The sequence below is a fragment of the Oryzias melastigma genome, unplaced genomic scaffold (genome assembly GCF_002922805.2).
Source record: "Oryzias melastigma strain HK-1 unplaced genomic scaffold, ASM292280v2 sc00299, whole genome shotgun sequence".
NCBI classification, from domain to species: Eukaryota; Metazoa; Chordata; class Actinopteri; order Beloniformes; family Adrianichthyidae; genus Oryzias; species Oryzias melastigma.
In genome coordinates this window covers 28,990-52,598 of record NW_023416912.1, presented here as the reverse complement: position 1 = coordinate 52,598, position 23,609 = coordinate 28,990, and the positions used below count along the sequence as shown (strand labels likewise).

Sequence of the window (23,609 nt, the reverse complement as noted above, 5' to 3'; positions counted from 1 at the left end):
CCATATTATTTTTGCTAAAAAGTCGAAAAAGTTATTTCAATACCATATTTGTTGAATTTGTAGGGGGTTTTATGTGCATAGTTTGGCCAGGGGTGCACTAATATATGATTGTTTCTTTTTTATTATGTCCATTTTTGCGTCTGCGACTTGCAGACGAAAAAAGTGAAAAAAGTCACAGTGAACACAGTTACACACTTAAGAAATTGCTTATTTTACCTTTGAAAAACTTTCTTAAAAAGATATTTTATCTTAGACATTTTCTCAAAAATATCTTTTACTTTTTGTAAGATTCAGTTTTTGTAGCAAACCATCCAATAAATATAAAGGTGGCCTTGGAAATAATCGAATAAATGAAACAATAATGCGTCAGTTCCTTTAACAAACTTTAAAAAAATCCTTATAAAGTAATATATGAAAAATATTTTGAAAAAATATGACAAATAAAAACATAGGAAATAAACTATGGGACACAAACTACAGCATCAAAATCTTTGGATAAATTATAGATATTTCATAAACTTTACTATGTCACTTTATTGTATCAAACAACATAAAACCTAATAAAATACGTTTGTTTATAATGGGTAAATTCTAATTTTGATTATTCAGTTTAAATTGTTAAAACTTTTTAACTTTTTAAGACAGATTTCTTCATCGTCGCCTGGTTTTTATGCCAGTTTACATCTGAGGTTTGTATGGAAACTTAAGGAAAAAGAGACAGGATGTACTGTTTATGAGTAGAGGTCTTTCAAAATAAAACCAGGAAGTAAGGCCACTGGTATTCACTGGAATCTCTTCTTTCTATGTAAGTGAGGGAATATAATCTGGATCTGTATGTTTTTCTAATCTGTCTCTCATAATAATTCAATGCATCCAATACTGTCCTTTTATTTGTCGCATTTTCTGAGTGCAAATTTACAGCAAATAGAGACTACGTTTGGAGAGAACTTCTCACCTGGCAGCGTCCTCCTCCAGCAGCAGTTTGACAAACTGTCGGGGAACGTTGAGCGACAGCACGCTCTCCGCCATCTGCTCCAGAACCCGCAGGTGTTTCCCGCCGGTGCTGGGGAAGCGGTACATCCGGGACATGGTTCCTCCGAACACTGAGAGGGACACACGGGTCGGTTTGTCTCAGACATGGAGGTGAACGCAGGACTCATGGGAGTTTAGGTGTTTCACCACATTGCTTCGTGACAGGTGGCATGTGAAAGTTATGTAAAAGTTTACAAGGCAAAAGTTGCGTTGCATAAGTTGTCGCTTGAAAGCTGCAGCGTCACAGTTGAAATCCAAAAGTTGTCATGTAGAAGTCAACTTAAAACAGGGAGTAACTTATATGTGGCAACTTTTACATTGCAAATTTGATGTGGCAACATTCTGAGGCAACTTCATTGTTTCACATTGCAACTTTGGCATGGCCACTTTTATGTGGCAACTTTCATATGGTAACTTCCAAGGGGCTACATTCACATGGAAACTTTTGCATTGCAACTTTGACGTGGCAACTATTACATTGCAACTTTTACAGGGCAACCTTCTGTGGGAACTTCTTTGTTGCAACTTTTATTCTGCAACTTTTGCGTAGCAACTTTGTGTCACAATTTTTCCATGGCAAATTTGATGTGCCCACTTTTACGTGGCACTTTCATTTGAGAACTTTCACATGGCAACTTTATGTTACAACTTTTGCATTGCAACTTTGATGTCCCCACTTTTACGAACTTTCACATGGCAACTTTTGAATGGCAACTTTCACATGGCAACTGTCAAGTGACAACATTAGCATAGCAACTATTACTTTACAACTTTTACAGGGCAACCTTCTGTTCGAACGTCTTTGTTGCAACTTTTATTCTCCAACATTTACATAGCAACTTCATGTTACAACTTTTGCATTGCAACTTTGACGTGGAAACTTTTACGCAGCACTTTTCATGTGGCAACCTTCTGTGGAAACTTCTTTGTTACAACTTTTGCAAAGCAACTTTGATGAGGCAAATCTGACTTGGCACCTTTTATGTGGGAACTTTCGCAAGGAAACTTTCATGCGGCAACTTTCTATGCCAAGATCTATGTTGCAACTTCTACTCGGCCACTTTTTGACCTTTTGACACCTTTTGACATCTGAGATTGCTGAATTTATCTTGACCTTTGGATCATTTCGTGATTTTGAGGACCCTTACCAGAGCGCAGAAGACTGTCTTTGCATAACGAAGCGTACTTGATCCGAACTCCCATGGACTCTGTCAGGCTTTCGTCCACAGGAAGCATCGTCTGCACAGACACAAACTCCCATGAGCCACTGCTTCATCCAGGGTGCTCAGGAGGCAAAAGCATTAAGGACTCAAATCCTTATAAGACGGTTTTGTCGGACACCCACCCGACCGTTGATGCTGTCTGGAAAGCGGCCAACCGACGTTCTCTGGTCTGACTTGTCGTCCACGTGCCAGGCGGCGATGATGACACTACCCACCCGCTTGTTCTCTGCTGATCTGTCCGTCAAAAAAACAAAACGTCAAAGATACACATTTTCTCAATCAGCAAACCAACAAGCTTTCAAAATAAAACACATAGCTACCATCGTAATTGATAGTGTTCTTGTAAAGTCAGTGTTACCTCAGCTCCAGCTCTAACTTGTGATTCTTCTCCTGCAGCAGCTCCTTCACCGAAAACAACGCAGAGCCCAGCATGTACATCTGAGCAAAGACGAACAGTTATCCTTTAACGTTCAGAAATGAGCAGAAAAAACAGACTTCTGCGATGAATACCGTGCTCTGCAGGCGGTCCTTCACGTCGTACACGGTCAGCTTGACCTGCGTCTGCTGGTTGATGTTGGAGTCCTGGAAGAAGGCCATGCTGCTGAGGAAGACCGGGTCGCTGGTTCCCTAAAGAGAGCCACACCCACTTTTAGTTTGACCGTTGACCAAACCCAACCTACAAGTTGGGTTTCTCTAAATAAATCAAATCCTGATACATAGAGGTAGTACAAGTCAAATTACAATGCTAGCACAAACTACAGGTTCTGTAGCAAAATACCCATAAGTTTACCTTTAAAAATCTCCTTTAAACAGTTTCTCTGTAATCTTTTTCTGCTGCACTAATACGGTTCAATGGTTTGTTGATTTTCGCTCCGAAACATCTCAGCTCATTAAACTTCATGTAATGTCATTTCTTTGCATTTTCTATTCAACAAACACATATTTCAGATAGTGATTTACTTCTCGGCCCACTTTAGTTGTACTCTGTTTAGGCAACAGATTTTCAAAGAAAAATGTTCGCTTAGAATTCCTCATATTGTCTGATTATTTTCCATCATTGCTGCTAAATGTTTTTACTAATGTTAAATCTGCAAACACTCATGCATTAGGTTGTGGTGGAGAAATCACCTCCTACTTTAGGATCGGATTAACACTTGACCTCAAAGACTTGATTTACTGACCTGACTTGAGACTTAATCTTAAGGACTTAAAGCTTAACTCCAAGGAGCTGATATTTGAGAGTTGAGACTTGACTTGAGACTTAACTCAGACACCTTAGACTTGACCTGAAGGACTTGAGTGTCCTGACTTGAGACTCATCTCAAAGACTTGATACTTGACCTCCAGGACTTGATATTTGGCTTGGGTTTTGACTCAAAGACCTTGGACCTGGCTTGAGTCTCAACTAAAAAACCTGATGCCTGACTTGAGACTTGACCTCAAGGACTTGGGTCTTGATTTAATAGCAAACATCACTTAAACTTAAATTGAGACTTCACCTCAAAGCCTTCTCCTCAAAAATGTTATACTTACGACTTGAACTGAGCCTTGACCTCATTGGCTTGGATCTTGACTTGAGACTCAACTCAATAGATCTGAGACTTGAATTGAGACTTGACCTCTAGAATTTGAAACCTGAGGTCAAAGACTTGATACTTTAGACTTCAATTAAGACTTGACCTCACTGACTTGGATCTTGACTTGAGACTCAACCATAAAGATCTAAGACTTGAAACAAGACTTAACCTCAAGAACTTGGATCTGGACGCGAGAGTCAACTCAAATACTTCAGTCTTGATTTGAGACCCGACTCAGCGACTTTAGACTTTTAGATTAACTTAATAGACTTGTCCAGAAAGACTTGGTATTTGAGAGTAAAGACTTGACTTGAAACTCAATCTCAAGGCCTGGAGACCTGACTAGGAAACATTCATTACATTTGTAGGTAAAATGTCTGGCTATGATTTGACAGCTGGTGTTTCTCTACATAAGAACCAAACTTCTAGTTCTTCTGGTTTCTTCAGGTCAAGTTTCACACTGAGTTTTGCTGATTGTCATTTAGAATCATGCAGTAGTGATGTAAGTTTTTTTTAAAACACATGTCTGACGAGTCATTCTGGAAGTGGGGGTGTCAACCTACAGGATCTGATTGAAGTTGGTGTCAGTATTGACTTGTTGGCTCCAAACCAACAGAACATTATCAGAGGTCAGGTTGCTTCCAGAACCGTGTGGTTTCAGTTACTTTGATCCAAATCTATACTATCCTCCACCTCCTCAGCCGGCGGTGCATCCAAAAGAAAATGAACTCTCATAGAATTCAGAGAGTGTCTCCCGCGTGTGAAATCTGACCTCTATGACCTCGGTCTGGGCGTGCTTGGTCCAGAAGGCCTGCGGCGGTGTGGTGCAGCTCACTGCGACGAAGCTGCTGGGCTTTCGATCCAAAGCAGGGGTCGTCAGGTCTGCGCAGGCTGGAAAACAGATACCAGCAGCTCTGCTGTGAATAAAACATGAGGCCAGAGGCTTCTGCAGATTCATCTAGTGGAAGCGTGCTCCTCACCCACACTGAACTCCAGCACAGGCTCATCTGGATCCTGACTATTTCCTGGAAAACACACGCCAAGTTATAAGAATCTGGACATTTTTTCAGTCTTAGCGGCTTGACGGTTAAGCGTCTTCTCACCTGCCAGAGCCAAGCTGATCATCTCGTTAGAGAGCTCAAAGGTGCTGGCCCGGTACACCGACCACGGCCTCTGCGCCCGCGAGCCGTGCTCTCTGCGCACCGCCATGGCGGCGTCAGGGAGGCGGGCGACGGCGGGAAGCCGGAACGCGCAGTCTCACACGCGAAGTTGCTCGCTCCCATGTGTGGCGGTCTTCCTACCGTCCAGATCCATGGTGTTCCAAGTGTCACGTCTCTGAGGACACAAGAACCATCAACCTCATCAACATACGGAGAGAAATCTGGCATTTTTTTGGTTTATTTTAACTAAAAATATCAATATTTTTAGACGTGGAGCCACAAAGGAAAAGTTTGGAGTTCAACTGATGGGAGACAAAACCACCATCAGCCAATGGAGGCTCCAAAACGATCAGAAATCCCACCGACTTTAGTCTTCTGTCGGTCATTAGCATAATCAATAAGTCTGGTAAAATCTGGAATACTCTCAACAACCTACTGTAAAAATTTGCATGCTTCTAATACCTGAATTTAAATCCCCAAATAAATATTAACATCACAGTGCAAGAAATCCCCAAACGAAATGAACTCACTCATGCCACATGGTCCTACGACTTGGTGGCCATTTTGTAAAAAAAAGTTTGCGAATTTCACATTTTCCCACACTATAGGAAAAGAAAAATTTTGTTCAAGCAATTTTCACGAAATTTCACACACACGCCACAGCTGAAATTTTGCTGACCTTTGACCTTAGGAAGAGGCCACCATCTTGAATTTATTTTTAAAAAATTCCCTTTTAGTACCAGCTACAAATTAATTTATCACCTCCTAGTTCCTCATCAATAATTGGAAAAGTACTTGGGGAAAGAAAAAAATAACAGTTTAGTAGTTCTAGAATTTAAAAGGCATTTTTGTGGCGAGCCCGCCATAGCGGTCTTTTCCTGTTGGTTTCACATCTTTTTTTAATTGGAATTTAGTGACAATTGAATACATAAATCGCTGGCTCAAGCTGAACGAAACAATATGACATATGACGATATGAAAATATTAGAAACGTGGGTGGGGTTAACAGAAAATCCCAGTTGCCACGGAAATCCATAAATGTACTTTTTAATTTTTTTTTAATTTAACCTTTATTTTACCAGGAAATCCCATTAAAACTTGCATCTCTTTTACAAGGGAAACCCGGGCCAAAAGGCATCAATACAAGAAAATAAATTACAGTTAAACCAATAAAAATAGAAATAAAATACAATTACAATACAAAACAAAAATACTTTATGTGATTTGTCTAAAAATTTCATAGACGTGTTCGTCACCTCCAGACGACTAAAACATAAAATGGTTGCTATGGAGATAAAACCAACCAAAAAGTCGCCATTTTGAAAATAAGTGTTTTTGTAATGAATTTATCATATACAGCTCTGACCAGGGTGACGGGGGCCAATGAGGAGAGAGAGGATGGATAAACTTTTGATCAACATTTTTAATTAACATGAACTAAAAAATGTCAGAAGGAACCTTAAGAGGAATACAAATAAAGCTCACGTCGATGCTGGTTTTGTTTGAGAAAAAACAGAAGAGAAACAAAGAAGAAGAAGGAGGCAGTAAAACTAAAAGGTATTTTTTTCACACTTAATGCTGAATTAAATTAAAAACCAGCCAAAACAATGAGTTTATAGTTGGTTTCTGCACCATCCTAATAACACAAGTCTAAGAAAATATGTGATTTTATTGATCATTTATTGATTTTTAAATTTTTACGTTTTGTAGTTATACAAAACTTTTATTTTTTTCACTTTTGCCCCCCCCCTCTCACCTCCAGGGATTTTGAATGAGGATAAAAACCGTCCCACTGCTTTCATTCTTTCACTCCGTCCCACTTTGTGAAACAGCAATTAGCCTATTTGCGGTTCGGTTGTAAACTCGCGGGACGCCGTACTGGATCAGTTTAACTCACTGGTTTGGCCCTTTTTTGTTTTTTTGCTTGAATTAAACCATTTTATTTTTCAAAACGCTTGTTTTGGAGTGTGAGCTTATGTTAAAAAAAGCAATCAAAAAGTTTCTGTCTTCACTAAAAATCTGGACCCCACATGGGTATTTTTTAAAAATAAAAACACAAATTGATTTGCATGTATTTGTGGGTCTGGGGGAGTCGCTGGTGACCTATTTATTGACCTCTGACGGCGTCCTACTTTCTCTTCTGTCCTACATGTCTGACTTCCTACAGCAGGACCCACCTGATTTCTATTTCTGTGAGGGTGTGTAAGACTGAAAGGCTCGTTCAGACGTAGCTGAAAGACAGATGTTTGTGATGTGAAAACGGTGGGCAGATGAACAGCTTTATTGATCTGCTTTGAGTGGAAATGACTAAAATAAAACGTTAAAAATTTAAATTGTTTTATTTTAACAAGCTCCACCTTTAGGTTGGTGTTTTCATATTTTTCTGTTGTATTTTATTTGTTTTTGTAGAACTTTTCTTCATTGCTAGCTAGCCGTGTTTCTGTTTATATTTATGTTTAAATTGTGTGCAATCATCATTTTTCAATATTTTTAGCTCCGTTTCTAAAAACTTTTCAAGGCAAACTATTTTAACAAAATAAAAGTGAATTATAAATATTTATATATTTTAATTGCTGTGACACCCTATAATTGTGTTAATTGCTGTATTCAAAACCCACAACATTGTTCTTAAGGCTAACAAATTAAATTTTAATCAATTTTTTAATTATTAATGCAAACTGTCTAAAAATAAAGTCTGAATTTAGGTAGGAACCACTCAGCAATTGTGCTCCAGGGTACGGCCACCACGATTAGTCAACTAATCGACTATTAAAATAATCTAAAACTAATTTAATAGTCTATTAGTCGTTACTTTACATTATATGGAGTCAGAGTGTAGTAAAGTGGATAGGTATAATGGTATTTTGCCAGCTATTTGAACTATTTTGGCATTTTTTAAGGTTTTTAGGCTATTACAGAGTTTAGCTATTTCAGCTGCATGCTAGCTATTTTGGCTAATTTGGGCTTTTTTTGTCTTTTAGGCTAATTTGGAGTTTAGATAACATTTCATGCTGGGTTTTTTTTTTGCTATTTTTGATATTTTCCATTTCTTAGGCTAATTTGGAGTTTAGCTAATATTTCAGCTGCATGCTAGATATTTTAGCTAATTTAGTATTTCAGCATTTATCTTACATTTAGCTGGCTTTTAGCTTCAGCTTTTTGAACTATCAATTTTCAGCATCTTCAGCTATCAGCACCAGCATCTTCACCGACCAAATTCAGCTTACAGCATTCACACTAGCATTAATGCTATATATCTAGTATTTAGTTCGTTTAAAGCTAATGATGGTTAAGATGTGTGTTTTACATCCAGTTTGTGTATGACTCGAATAGTCGACTAATCGGTAAAAATAATCAGTAATTAGTCGACTATTAAAATAATCGTTTGTGGCAGCACTACAAGTCCAGGGTTAAGGACTTGATTCTGGTCTTTAGACTCACCTCAAATACTCGAGACTTGAACTGAGACTAGATCCTAAAGAACTTGAGTCTTTACTTGAGACTCAACTCAAAGACTTGAAACTGGACCTAAAGAACTTGACTTCATGCATTGTTTTACTTGAGACTTGAGATTTGATGTAAGACTTGACCCAAAGACTTAGAACTTGACCTGAAGAGTTGATACTTGACACTTCATCTCAAGATTTGGAGACTCAACTTCAAATACTTAAAACTAGATTTGAAACTTGACTTAATGACTTGAGAGTCAAACTCAAGAACTTGAGACTAGATTTTTGTTCAAATCTTAGTTCTTATTTTTTAGCTTCAGTGCATCTCTTTCAGGTCTAAAAACAGTTTTTGCATTGAGAATGCAGAAACACCAAACTTCCTGATTGTGTCTAAACAAGTTGAAAGTAGTTTAGTGATAATCTGTAATAATAAAACATCTGCTTTAACTATATACTTTATGAATTCAGACTTGACTTGAAGTTACAGCAAAAGACTTGGGACTAAAAATGAAATGCGAAGACTTTGGCCTGGACTAGGAAAAGGAGACTGAATGATGCGATACGAGGAAGGGGAATGACGTGTTTGGCAAATATTGTCAGGTTTATTTTGGTGAAGCAAAACAAAAATTATGGGCCAATCAATCCTTCAGAATAAAAGCAGAAGGCTGTTTGGAGGTTTCAGAGGTTCTGCACTTTGTCACTGCGGTTTGCAGCTATTATTGTTGATCCTATTGAATACATTACTGACATAATACAAGATTTGTCTGTTTTATTGGTATTTTAATGTGTTTGGAAACCTTAACTGTATTAGGAATTAGTCTGTTAAAAGATGCTAACCAATAAAATCCATTCCAGTTATCAGCAAATCTCCAAACACTAAACAGACTTTGCTGCGAAGGAGCGATTCTGACAAACATCGCCACTCAGAAGGAGGATAGCAAACTTAATCCATCTCTGCTTTGTTTCCAAACCTTGAAGGAAGTTTCCAGCCCTTTAGCCAGCTGGAGTCACTTTTTCCACTCCGCAAAGCCAAAAACGTCACAATCTCTGAGGGCTCCTTATCAAAAACTCACCTTCTGCTCAATATCCGAATGCAGGCTCTCTTTAGATACCATTGTGTCAGGTCCTAACTAAGCAGAAACACTCACAGACATTTTCCTAGATGCTTTTAAACAGAAATAATCAAAGATACAAAACTACACCCTCCTTAGTTATGGTTTTCTGACACCTTTCACTCTAAATCCAAACTAGATTCAAACTGGCAGAGCAGCTCTGACCAGCAGCCATATAAGGCAGCAGTGGATGAAGCCTCATGAGCTTTGGTTTGGAAGTCATAAAGTGGAGCACACACACACTCAGCCTCAGAGGATCCCAGCTAAACCTACTGACACATAAAAACTACAAATCCCAGCACCATATCCAAGCTAAAGCCTCTGACGTGTAAAACTATAAATCCCAGAACAACATACCTGCTAAAGTCTCCAGTACATAAAAACTACAAATCACAAAACCGAATACCACCAAAAGTTTTTAAGACATAACAACAAATCCTAAAACCAGATCCTAGCTAGAGCTTCTGAAATATAAAAACTACAAACGCCTAGAACCAGATGCTAGCTAAAGTTTCTAAAATGTAAAACTACAAAGCCCAGAACAGGATGCAAGCTAAGGCTTCTAAAATGAAAGAACTACAAATCCCAGAAGCAGATCCTAGCTGAAGCTTCTAAAATGTAAAAACTACAAATCTCAGAAACAGATGCTAGCTAAAGTTTCTAAAATGTAAAACTACAAAGCCCAGAACAGGATGCAAGCTAAGGCTTCTAAAATGTTAAAACTACAAATCCCAGAAGCGGATCCTAGCTAATGTTTCTAAAATGTAAAAACTATGAATCCAAGAACCAGATGCTAGCTAAGGCCTCTAAAATGAGTAAACTACAAATCCCCAAACCAGATCCTAGCTAAAACTTTTGACACCTAAAACTACTATCCCAGAAACAGGTCACAGCTAATGCTTTTGACACGTAAATACTACACATTACAAACATCAGGCTCAAACTACAAACCTCAGAATCAGACCCCATCTAAAGCTTCTGACACCAAAAACTACATATCCCAGAGCCAGATTACAGCCAAAGCTTTTGACACATTAAACTACAAATTAACAACATCAGGGTCAAGCTAAAAGTCGAGGCACAAATAACCATAAATCCCAGAACCAGAGTCAGACATGATTTTATGACCACATTGTTAACATCCTGATTACTGCTCGTATCTTTATTTATACACGTTAACTTTAATTACATCACAAAATGATGCATTAAGTTTCCTTTTTAACAAACACAGGATGAAAAAACACTGTATTTTTGCTCAGTACTTTGAAATTCTATTAATAATAAAAAATAAATAAACAGTTTTTTTTTATTTTCATTTGTTTGTTTCTGTTGTTCAGGTAAAACTTGAAATAAAAAGTACACGGACAAGCCCCCAACTGTAAATGCATTCTCTAAATTTGATTTAAAGTCACCAGAAAAGATGACATTTAGTTCATAGATGTTCCTCAAACTGACGTCTTCTCTTGCGTTTCCTCCTGAGAAGCGGCAGGTTTAGAGAGTTTGCGACAAGCGTTGTGTTTTTGACCAAACATGGTCGTAGCTCTGACAGGAGTCTCTTCATCCTGATGAAGAGGAGTCCCAGCAGAACTCTGGAGACATTTGTCACAGTTGTTGCAGGAATGGCCTCCGTCCCAAAAATGTGACATTTGCCAAAAATGTAAATGTGCATCTGATTTGTGAATCTTTCTGGTTTTGGAGATAACAAACCAGTTCTCTCCGTCAAAGGTCATCCCTCAGATGTCATGATGCATAACAAAGAAGCTATTGTGATTTCAGACTTCCTCGCGACCAAACATCCTCAAATTGTAATTCAGGTATTGTAATTAAATGTAATCGAAAAATGTTTTTAAACCCTTCACACGCTGATCTGCATCTGTGGCTTTAGAGGCCGTAAAAACTAACATATGTAGATGAAGAACAAATAGTAAGAAAAGTTTGTAGATCTACTGCTGAGACAATTGGAGATGATAGAAGCTTCAATTTAATCTAATAGGAGTCAGATGGCACCATTTAGTAACCATAGCAGCAACAATTAGATTAGCGAGGAAAGATCTAGAATGAAGCACCCAGTTTTTCATCAGGTCAGTTTTATATAAAACATGAACCTAAAAGTTTAGAAACCCTTAAAGGAACCAGCTGACATGTATGATGGTCTTCTAAACCAGTAAAGGATCGAGTGCTGACACGCATGACTACACAGGCGATATGAAACCTGTTTTTCAGCTTTGTTCACTCGTTCCACAAACGGACCAGACAGACGAGCCCGTTAGCCGCTGAAGCGTGCTCGGTCAGGTCACTGCAGAGCTCAAAAAATGAAAGCCAGTCAAGAGGCCACACCTCCACTTCTTAAAAGATCTCTCTGTTAGAGTGTTAAAGGGGCTGCAAACAGACAAAACTAGCGGTTAGCTTGTTTCCGCTTGAAATGTTAAACCAATTAAGATGTGTAACAAACAGTCATGTGGTTGATCCTTAACAACATCTCGATAATACAAACTCTTGAACTACAGTAACTTTACCACCATTTACACAATCAACAGAAATCGGTTGATTCTATTGCAGAGAAGCTGACTGCATAAACGCTTTTGTCGTACAGTGTTATGCTACGTTTATACTGTGCGTGTGACGCACGTTTACCACACCGTGTTCACACTGGACAAGCAGGAAGAGGGTTTTTCTTCATTTTAATTTTCCACTTTTTACTAGCGTACGTCTGAAGTTAAACGCTAAATATAACAGATAAAAGACACTAATAACACAGTTAACTACAAAACTTCCTCTCGATCATTCTGACCAACCACCTGCCTCTTGAACCCTCTCGGCATTCTGGGTAGTGTAGTCAGATCAAATTACCTGACGATTGGGCTTCTCCTTGCACTCCTGGTGTTAGGTGGTCTGAAAATTAAATACTGTAATTTTCTGATAAAAATTACTACCAAATATTGAATTCACCATGTTTGTGTTTGTTTTAGTGTTGAAATACATTTTTTTTCATTTTACCACATATTTTGATAATAAATTGACCAAAAATTTTGTATTTTGATGAAGATTGTATAGGATTTTTGCTATTAGCTTCAGGAAAAATTACATCTATAGTTACTAAATATATTTTAATTTTTACTTTTAACAAAAAAATAAGAAATATACATTTAGAGTCTATTGTTTTTTTAGGAATAATAATAATAAAGTTATTGTTCAAAAACAGGAGATTTGTGAAGTAGTTTTTGAATTTGAGGCCTCTAACATACAGGAAATTAAGCTAATATCTTCAATGTAAAGTAATTAACTGCTAATTTAAAACAGCTTTAGCATTTTAGACATTTATCCAAAGTGTAGGCTTGTAGTTTTTCTGATTATATAAAAAAATCTACTCACACACAGTCAATACCACTGATGAATGAATCCAAAGTCAGGTATAAAAACAGAAAATCTTGACTTCAGATGCTAATTCTCACCTGGGGTTCTGTCCAGACCACGTTTACACAAACAGAGATGCTTCCAGGGTGTGTTTTTGGTGCGCGTGTCTCCTGAGGACGGACATTAAAATAAAGCATTGATCATTTCTTTAGAGGAGCAGCTGTAGCCCTTTCACATGAAAATGAGCGGCCCGCTCCCTCGCAGGCGCGCATCAATATGCACAACAGACACACAAAGCTGCCTTCAGCTCCAACGCCTCTAATCCAAACCGTTCTGGGTGAGACGGCGATGGAACCACAGTTTCTGAGACTTAAGACCCAACGAGAGAAAACAGACGTGAGAAAACCAACAGATTCTGATCAAACTCACCAGAGTAAGAGCACTGCGACAATTAAATGGGGACATTTCACTGACTTTAGGGATGTCAAAAATGTGTTTTATTCAAAGGTCAAACTAGTTTAAGTCCACTCTCAAAAGTGCAGTGTGAAAGTAAACAAAAAAACTTAGATTTATTGATTTTTAAAGTGTCTTACAAAGAGTTTCTGTTGGCCAAAAGATTAAAGAAAATGTGCTTTACTTTTGAATCAAACTTTACAGATAAAAAGTGTACGGGAAATGAAACTTTTCTGAGAAAAAGGTCCAAAACTGACGAGAAATACTGCTGTGATTAAACAAAATTCACGGTTCAGATTGCGTCACGGTTTTAGGGTCACTGTTGGGTTCATTTTTCAAATCAGAAAAAAAGACGAATAAAACCTAAAACTACTTTTTTGACAAGCTTTAAAACATATATTTGAGAAAACATTTATGAAGTACTTTAAAGCATAAATTTACACTTGCACATCCTTGTACTTTGAACACAAAGAAAATTTTCAAAACATGTAGTTTCTGATTACATTTACACGTCTGGAGACCAAATCTACAAAAACTGAGAGAAAAGAATCATGATTTTGCAATTTTCCACTTTGACGAGTTCAAGAAAAGTTTTTGACGGAAGCTCCTCCCACAAGCGGCGGGAGCTTCAGAAGAACAGACTTTTGGTCAACCGTCAAGAAGCAACTTTGACGCATGTTAAAAGAAATTTATCCGTGATCCGTTAGACCCCTAATTAAATTTAATTTGAATTTAAAGAAGGAAAAGGCATGACTAAACTATTTTTAAAGCTTAATTACGTTTATCGGATAGACATGATTAAATTTCTTTGACTGCATAATTCTAGCTAATTGGAATAGACATGATTAAGCTACATTTAGAATTCATGATTTTCCCTTAAACCTTTTGAATTACTTTTACAGGTGAGGATTAAGCAAAAATAAAACTAAGAACAAAAGGAACAGAAACTAAGACAAACATTTTAGGTTCATTTCATTGACTTTATAGATGTCAGGTCCAGAAAAAACATGTTTTCTTGGACAAAATGGAAGGAATTCTTGTGATTTGTTGGCTTTTAACGTGCATTACAAAGAGTTTCTGTTTGCCCAAAAGATCAAAGGTAAATGAGCATTTTTATTAAATCAAACTTCATTTATAAAAAATAATTCTTACGCTTTGATTAGCTCAAAGAACTTTTGAATGAAAAACAAAACACGGGCACACAATTCCACTTAAAACCAACCACACACGATGACCACAGGCATGAAACATGACTGCAATCATTTTAAAAGAATCTTATTTTGTGTATTCATGGTTTTTAATGGAAATGAGCCGCGGGAAATGAAACTTTTCTGAGAAAAGGTGCAAAACTAACAAGAAATAATCACTTCCTGCTGCTTTTAAGGAATTTACTGTGAATAAAGTTGATTTGGAGCTAACCGGAATGAACATTACGTTATTTTTAACCTTAAAGGCAACTTTCAAAACACACTTTTACAGATGAGGACTAAACAAGGAAAACAAATTATGATAATTCAAGACATCTGTGGTTCACAGAGGTCATACTAGCACACCCATGGTTGCAATAAGCACACTGAGAGGCGTTTCTTCTGCTCGTCTTCAGACAAACACCTCAGTGACATGAGTGAGGTCAAACATTACTTCACAACAGAACAAACACGCGGCGCTGCAGCAAACCGCAGCCAGAAAAACACCACTCAGTTTGGAAACTGAACCTCCCTCCCCTGCAAGTGTCACTTCCTTTAACGTTTAGATGTTGGTCAGATATCGCTGTTCTGCAGTGAAATTTTCTGTTTTTAAAACTTTTCTCTATTTTTGTTAATGACGTTTTCTTTCTATTTCAACACGCTGTAGTTCTTCTGTTTGGTCGAGTGTTGCTTCTCCTGTGATGAAACCGTTTCTGCGACCGTGCTGGTAAAAACAGATTTGTTTTAGGGTGAGGCTTAAAATTAGAGGAATAAAAAAAAAATCACAGAATTTGAAGTTTGGTTAAATAAAACTGATAAAACAATCAAATAAATAGAGCTTTTTTTTAATCGTCAATTTGAGTGTCTTTTTATTCAAACTGTCGTGAATCGAGAGCGGACGAAAAACTGCAGTTGGAAAGAAAATTGTTATAGTGCCGCAGAAAATATGCCACAACCTCCCTGTTTCAGTTCATTCTAATCCATTCGCTTGCAGACAAACAGAACCATGAACGTCTTTGTTGTCCTCGTTGGAGCTAGATCAAAACTGTACAACTGAAGTGTGCTGAAATTGATATCTAAAAACGCTGAAATTGATAGCTAAAAATGCTAAAATTGATAGCTAATAATTCTGAAATTGATAGCTAAAAACGCTGAAATTGATAACTAGTAACGCTGAAATTGATAACTAATAACGCTGAAATTGATAACTAAAAATGCTGATGTCTATAGGTAAAAACACTGAAGCTGATAGCTAAAACGCTGAAATTGATAACTAAAAATGCTGATGTCTATAGGTAAAAACACTGAAGCTGATAGCTAAAAACGCTGAAATTGATAGCTAATAACTCTGAAATTGATAACTAAAAATGCTGATGTTGATAGCTAAAAACGATGAAGCTGACAACTAAAAACACTGAAATTGATAGCTAATAACGCTTAAATTGATAGCTAAAAAACGCTGACGTTGATAGCTAAAAACGCTGAAACTGATAGCTAATAATGCTGAATACTGGTAACTAATAACGCTGAAATTGATAACTAAAACTGCTGATGTTGATAGTTAATAACTCTGAAGCTAATAGCTGAAAAGATGTCAGACTCAATCGCAATGGGGGCCAAAATAAAAAACACACCCTAAAGTCGCGGCTGAACAGGATAAAGAGAACACTCTAACACTACATTTTTAAAACTTTAAAATCATAACTTACAGGACTATTATTCCAGAATAAATCAACTTGAACCTTAAATAACTTTCAATATTTTACTCTCCATAAAAATATATTTTATTACAATAATACAAATTAGAAATGAGCGCAAGATGACATCAATAGCTATTAATAGCAATAAAATAAAATGGTCTGGAGGGCCGGATAGAACTATCTGGAGGGCCGGATCCGGCCCTCGGGCCTTGACTCCGACACATATTCTCTATATAGTGAGTAGTGAATGAATTTGGACATCGGCGTAGAAAACAGTCGCTCCAGAGAAGCGATTCTCAGAGATGGAAGTTCCTCGCGGTGGATTTTGCTAATTTAGCAGCTCAGTCCGCACGGAATGCGCATCACTTCCTCTTCTCTTGACATTTCTTGTGACATTTTAATAGAAATAACCCATAATAAGATGGAATTCATGACAACAAATGTCTATCAACGTTCATGTTTTATATTTAAGTTAGAAGCAGATTGTTTCAGGATGACAGATTGAGCTTCAGATGAACAAAATCATTGGATTCAGGTTAAAGGATATGTTAAAGCGCAGTAAAAGTGTTTGTTTACTCATCTAGCCACTGAATGGGGTTATTTACCAGTAAACAAATCAACATCTGCTTCAGATTCAGATTCAGACCGACTGACAGCAGCTCATTCTCGGTTCCTCGCCGCTGCAGTGCAGCAGGAATCCGCCGTCAGAAGTCTTCCTGCTGCATTTCCTGCCAGACGGCCAAAACACTCTCACTCACACACACAAGCACAATCTGCAGTCGGTCTGCAAGCTGCAGGCAGACTCACAGTGACGACGCAAGACCCTGCAGCTCCTCTTCCTCATCCAAGCCTTTTCCTTCCAGCTGATCGAGGAGGAAGCTGCTCGTAGCGACATCTCCCTCCAAACAGTGACTCAGCAACGTTAGCTACCAGCTTAGCATCAAAGTCAACTCTACCAATGCTCCAAACTAGTTCCTCTTTTTTTATTTTTCTCCTATTTTTTAATTAACTATCCTAATATTATTTCAAAATAAAAGCTTCAGTCTTTTTTGATTCTTCTGTCATCGGTTTCTGTTGAAGCGTGGTCGTTTCTGCCCACTGTCATCCCGAGCGTGTTCGTGTACCCGAACAATCTTCACATCAAACTAGAAAGGACTCCAACTTCTTTTAGCTGATTTATTACTGCCCTTCACTGTATCTTTGGATTTAAAGATTATTGTATTTTGTAAGGTTTGGTTCCTCACATCAAAACCCAGACAGCTCAAATTTGCTGATCAACTTCTTATAATATTGAAATTATTGTAGTTTGGTGGAGAAATTTCACATTTTTGCACAATATGGGAAAAGAAAACATTTGTTCAAGCGATCTTTACGAAGTTTCACAGACGTTACAAAATTAGCGTTACAACCACAACTTACGAGGAGCATTAGCTGTGATGTTTTCCTCTTTCTCAAATATATTTAGCAGAATATTATGAAAATATATTATATGAATCGGTGGCTGAAGCTGAATAAAACAATATCACATTTGATATAATTATATAAGGAATGTGGGCGTGGTTGACAAAAAACCTCGATTGCCAAGGAAACAAAAAGTTGACATTATCTGATTCTTCTAAAAATTACCATCACCACCAGACGACTCAAACATAAAGTGATTGTTATGGAGATAAAACAACAGAAAAGCTGCCATTTTTAAAAAAGTGTTTTGTTTTGCTTTTTTTTTATATAGATTTGTCATTTTTGCTGTGTCTGTACTGGTTTCACTGGGGTTGTGTGGAACCCATTTTTAGATTAATTTAATTTTCTAAATTTGTCTTCTTTGAATGTTTGTTTATAAGTCAAATGATTCAACACAAAAATCATTTTTTAATGATATATTATTTTCTTTCTTCTTTTTTTAAAAAATAAAGAAATAATAGTAACCAGACATGCCAGAGTGTGAGTTATTCAATAAAGTTTGGAATTTATGGTTCATCAAGAATAAAAATATTGAAAAAAAAAAAAAAAGAACTTTTGTGAGCATCACTGGGTTCTTTTTGGATCCTTACAAAGATAAAACACAATTTTACAGATTAATAATAAACATCTCACATTTCATAAAAAACATCTGGATTATAATAAAAAAATGTAAAAAAAGTTCTGTGTCAAACAAACAAACTTTCTGAACGTCTGGGGTTAAAGTATTAAAGTCATTCGGAAAGATATGGAAGCATTGGTCAAACAAGGTGGTGGCAGTATGATGATGTGGAGATTTATGAAATAAAATCATGACTTATAAAGTTATATCCACTCTGCACTACAGTTCTGCAGACTGTTGATCAAAGCCGTTTTTAGCATGGATTGATTAGCTTAGCTGCTTTCGGGGGACATTTTCCAGCCTTTTGGTTTCACTTGTGTTATGACTCTTCTCTACTTTCTCCTCATCAATAATTAAAGCGAGCGCCGCATCAGAGCAGCGGCGTGCATCTGAGACTCCACTAATCTGTGTGTGGGAAGCACCTGTCAGTGGAATGATGAAAATTGTAATCAGTTTTTCACAAAAATTCAATAACAGCTATGCCCTTTGTCAACCTCACGCTCCTAATTTGAAAAGCTCTCCTCTGCGAGCGAGGTCCTCAGAGGAGAGTGGGATCTTCTGCTGAGTCAGCACACACCTACACGACCAAAGACAGAGGAGGACACCAACCCGACCACCAGCAGAGATGGAGTCTGTCTCTGAATTACCTCCACTCTACACGGTGTCACACTCAGCTCCTTTCAAGGACGAGGTTTACAAACAAAAACAACAACAACACTAAGAATCAAATCAAAGAGTTTTTTATTTTTACCCAAAAACATAAAACCTCTCCAGATTTATAAATGTGAGCTAAACTTGAGGAAACCAAACCTAAAATCACCAAATCTTCACTAAACCGAATGTTTACAGTTCGGCCTTAATTTATACTTTTATTTTGAAAAGCTCAGAGATTTGTTGGATGAATAAATATCACAAAATCTTAGATCGTTTTCTTGGTCTTTTTTTAGCTAAGAGCTTCTTTTCAATAGAAATGACCATCAGTACTTAGTATACCATCAAAATGACCGAAGTATCACGTAAATTGTGTACTTTTTCACGTTGTATAAAGAGAAAACACAAAGATTTTTGTTTGTGGTTAAAGCCTCAAAGGGTTGAATGTGTAGACAATAAAGGTGTTGGCTCAAAAACTTTATGATTTTTTTTAAATGAAGAGTATAGCAGGTCATCATCCTTGGCAGTAAGGGTTTAATGGAAAATACTGAAAAATCTGCCTTTAATTTGTGATTTTATTGATTGCTTTTACGTGACATTCCAGTTTACTGTTAACACCAAGCGACACACCGAGTGTCCCTTTGCTTCTGCTAGCATTAGCCTCAGCCTCATCTTGACCAGCGGGTTCAGATTCTACAGTTTTGCTGTGTTGGGCGTTGCGGTTGAGGCCCTTATGCAACTCATTTATCTAAAATGGCTCCCTCTTTTTTTCTTCTTTCACTATTAGAAAAAACGTCAACATGTCGACAAAAAACCGACAACATTTCTGGAATGGAAACTAACTGTTGTGATCTCAGGCAGACGCAAGTGTGAGACACGACCAAGTGGGCGGTCCTTCTTCTTTTACAGCAAAGGTTTCGGCAGATAAGATCGATTTCACATCACATGTGTATATATAGAGGTATATTTTTTAAATTGAGCTACAACAGCACCATCAGCCTGAGCTTTCTTTAAAAGCATCACATTTCAGTTTCTATTGTCCTTATCTCTACGTCTGTCTGCTAAAAATACAACAGAAATTACGTTTTTGATGAAAAGATTACAAAAAATATGAGTTGATTCTTAGTTTTTACACAAACATACTCAAAATTTTATTTGACAATCATTATATGTTATAGATTCAATGGGGTTTTCATGTGTACTGCGAGTACAAATGAGTATTTTAATGTGGAGTAATCATAATGTCATGAACACAACATAATTTTAACTTTATTTGTTTTCTAATCAATTTATGGCTTGATATCTCAAACAGATGTGATATATTCATGTTTTTTTTAATTACTTAAAATAAACTAACCAAATAATCAAGCAATCAATAAATCAGTCAAATGAGTGATCATCCATACGCCTCCAATTTAATTGAATAGCATTTTATTCTCTGAAGACTAAAATTATAGTTTTAAACAAGAAAAAGATTTGAAATCCTCAAATATATATGCACAAATGATTTACCGTGGTATAGTGTCATGGTCCTTTTTTAAGAATAAGTACATTTATAAAACAAATAAGCTAAATTCTGATGTGAGATGCTGAAAGAAGGGGTTCCTCTTTCATTTTTCCACTGACGCTCTTTGGGTTTTAAGACGCATGCTAATAATTTGAAAACATATAAAAAGTTTTGTAATTTGTTGAACTTACCACTATCAAAAGAAGCTACCTATAATGTATATAAAGTTATTTAAGTCAATTAATGTGAATATTTATAAGCTTCATTTTATAAATGAAAAAATAACCAGAGAAAAATAAATAAAGTTTTTTTCATAATCTTTTCGTCTCTACTGTGTTTTGGTCAGTTAAAAATCAGACCACGTGATTTTTATTTATTGATTTATTTTTAGCCTTAAAGGTTGCAGTAGTTCAGACTTTTATTGTGAAGGTTCAAGAGCAGCATCAGCTCCCTACAACTGACCTCGGTTCAAGCAGAACTGGAACCAGAACCTGCAGGGTGGACCCCCTCCAGTGGCTCCACCCCAACACCTTAAATCCATCAGCCCCGGGCCCATTTCAGCGACCAGAACCACGTTACCATGAGAAAGAGGGGTGTTTCCACCCGGGATGTTACGTAACAGGAAGTAGCGGCGCTTGTCATTCTTAAGAAAATAAAATACAGAAAAAAACACCTTACTGACTTTAGCTGTTTAGGTCATATGACACTTGACTATTCACACCCTCCTGCTAGCGTCTTGTTTTAGTTTTTCTACCCTAGACGTCGCCACTGCCGGTATCGAACAGCGGCGCAGACGCAGTCTATGGTTTGAACGGGCTCGCGCGCTACAGAAAAACTTCAAGCTAACACTTCAAAGGCCGACGAAAAAGCCGATTCTCTCTCTGCCAAACGTAACGGTGACGTCATCGGGACGGTTCGAGCTTACCGTGTCAGCAGCGGGTCCGGAGCTAATATCCGAAAACAAACACAACAAAACACAACTGATGAGAGGAGAGTCCGCTCAGTGACGCACTGTGATCGCTCGCGCTGAGCCGGAGACGATGCGGCGTCCCTGGCCACGCCCCCTCCAGGACTACGCTACTGCGTCATCACGTTGGTAACGTAACCAAAAATACGATTTTTATTTTTCATTTTTGTTTTGTTGCTGACGTTGTTTTTGATACCACATAAATGTTTTTTATTTAAAGGAAAAAAAAATATTAAAATGACAACTCTTTCTCATTTAAAATATACGGGTTTTTTTTTCTTTTCTTATTTAACCATTAATTACTATGATGACTTTAATTATAAACATTAGGGTCGAAAATATGCACAAAAAAAGAAAAAGAAAAAAAATCATATAAATGTTTTGAATTTCATAGTAAAAAAAAATCAGAAAAAAATGTAGATTTCAATAATGTAACAAAATAATTAAAAACTTTTAAAATGTTTATTTTGATATTTATATAATTTTACTGTTTGATCATTATTTACCAATTATGTGCATAATGGTCTTTAATATAGACCGCATGTGTCAAAGTCATGGGTCAAAGTCAAGGCCCAGGGGGCCGGATCCTTCCTACCAAATCAATTCAATTTAATTGTTATGAATGGCATGATTTTATCTCATGCTTATTTCTAGATTCAAGATTCAAGATTCAAAGGGTTTATTGTCATATGTACAGTAAAGAAACGGGTTTCCCTGTACAATGAAATTCTTACTTTGCAGCTCACTCTGAATGTCATAAAGATAAAAAATATAAAGTTTTTGGATATTTACAGGATGACTGAAAACAAGGTATATATAAGAAATAAACAAACTATGCATATGTAAGTGACTAAGATATTTACAAATCAGTTGTGCAAATTTACAGCAGATGTTATTGTGCAAAGGAATTAATTAATATATGTTTATTGAGAGTAAAATATTGAAAGTCATTTAAGGTTCATTTAGGTATTCTATTCTAGGGCCTATGTTAAAAAAATGCTTATTTTGTTCAGCCCATGACCGAAGGTGTTTGTTGTTTGATTTGTTCGATTGAGGTTTTAGAAATTCTTTGTATTTTATTTTAATTTCTCAAAGAAATATCAAATTTTATGCAAAATTTCCGACAGAAAACAGTTTTTTTGTTTTGTTAGGGTAGACGTCAATACTTTCTAAATTTACATTTATAGATTTGTTTTATAGGATGATATCCAAATCAGTTAGCATACAGAAACCACACTTTATAAAAGACAATGTGATTGTTGCATCAAGAGTCAATTGGAGAAAAAGATCAACCTTAAAAAAAACAGCTGAGAAATCATAGTTCTGGGGAAATCTTTTTTGTTGAGCTCCAGTGACACCCTATGGGTTCCATCAGGTACTGCAGGTTCCAAGAGATTTCAGAAAACTAGATTCACCACTGCCTCCATCTATTCTGACTGACTTTCATCCACGTCGGCTCTTTTTGCATCAAATATTTCTGTATCAAAGACATATGACCTTTAACCTACAGTTCCCTCACTTTCATGTAATTTTCAGCACCGTGGCTCCGCCCACCAGAGCAGAACATTCGGGTGAAGCGGCCAGAACAACTCAGAACAGAGTTTTTTTTTTAATCATAGCTGATCCTCCTCTGGCAGCCAGACGATGGCCTGCTGCCTTTTTCTTTTTGTCAACTTTAACAGTCAGAGGCTTTTATGATGGAAGAGACCATCTACTAGGATAGTTGTGGGTCTAACAGGACTTTATCCTCACCTCTAAATACCTTTGTAGAGTTACTGGACCGTTTTAAAACCATTGTTGGGGGTACATTTGATCGGACGTTCTTTGGTGCTCGTCTCGGAAGATTAACCAAAGGAACCTCAGTTTTCCATTGTGTTTCTCTCATGTTTGAACAGTGGGTTATTCTAGGTCGGTACCATTTTCAGTGCAAAGCTATGTTCACACCGCTCTTGACAATGCACGTTCAAGCGACCACGTTCAATGAAAAGTCTATGTAAGCGCGTGCATATGCAGTCAAAACTCCGTTGCAACGTTCATTTTTAAGTCTGTTTTTGAGCTTTACGTACAAAACACACAGTCATCAAGCACAAACTGAATGTCAAGACGTGTCAGATTGGACCATTCAGGGACTCTGATTTGGTAGTGACATAAGGTCAG

General features: G+C 37.1%; 1 protein-coding gene across 12 annotated transcripts in view; it reads right to left on the bottom strand.

Annotated features, from left to right (window-relative positions):
* LOC112141757 (inositol polyphosphate-4-phosphatase type I A) overlaps nucleotides 1-21,566 on the bottom strand; it is a 39,967-nt gene extending 18,401 nt beyond the window's left edge. For 10 of the 12 annotated variants that reach the window (XM_036210915.1, XM_036210916.1, XM_024264924.2 and 7 more), the window contains exons 1-9: nucleotides 21,411-21,566; nucleotides 4,936-5,167; nucleotides 4,813-4,857; nucleotides 4,605-4,723; nucleotides 2,766-2,882; nucleotides 2,614-2,693; nucleotides 2,378-2,489; nucleotides 2,181-2,271; nucleotides 956-1,103 (exon numbers count right to left, since the gene is read on the bottom strand). In XM_036210915.1, coding sequence (XP_036066808.1) covers nucleotides 956-1,103; nucleotides 2,181-2,271; nucleotides 2,378-2,489; nucleotides 2,614-2,693; nucleotides 2,766-2,882; nucleotides 4,605-4,723; nucleotides 4,813-4,857; nucleotides 4,936-5,041 — 818 coding nt within the window. In that variant the 5' untranslated portion in view covers nucleotides 5,042-5,167; nucleotides 21,411-21,566. The other 2 variants (XM_036210912.1, XM_036210913.1) reach the window with 2 other exon arrangements.
* Nucleotides 21,567-23,609: the final 2,043 nt, after the last annotated feature.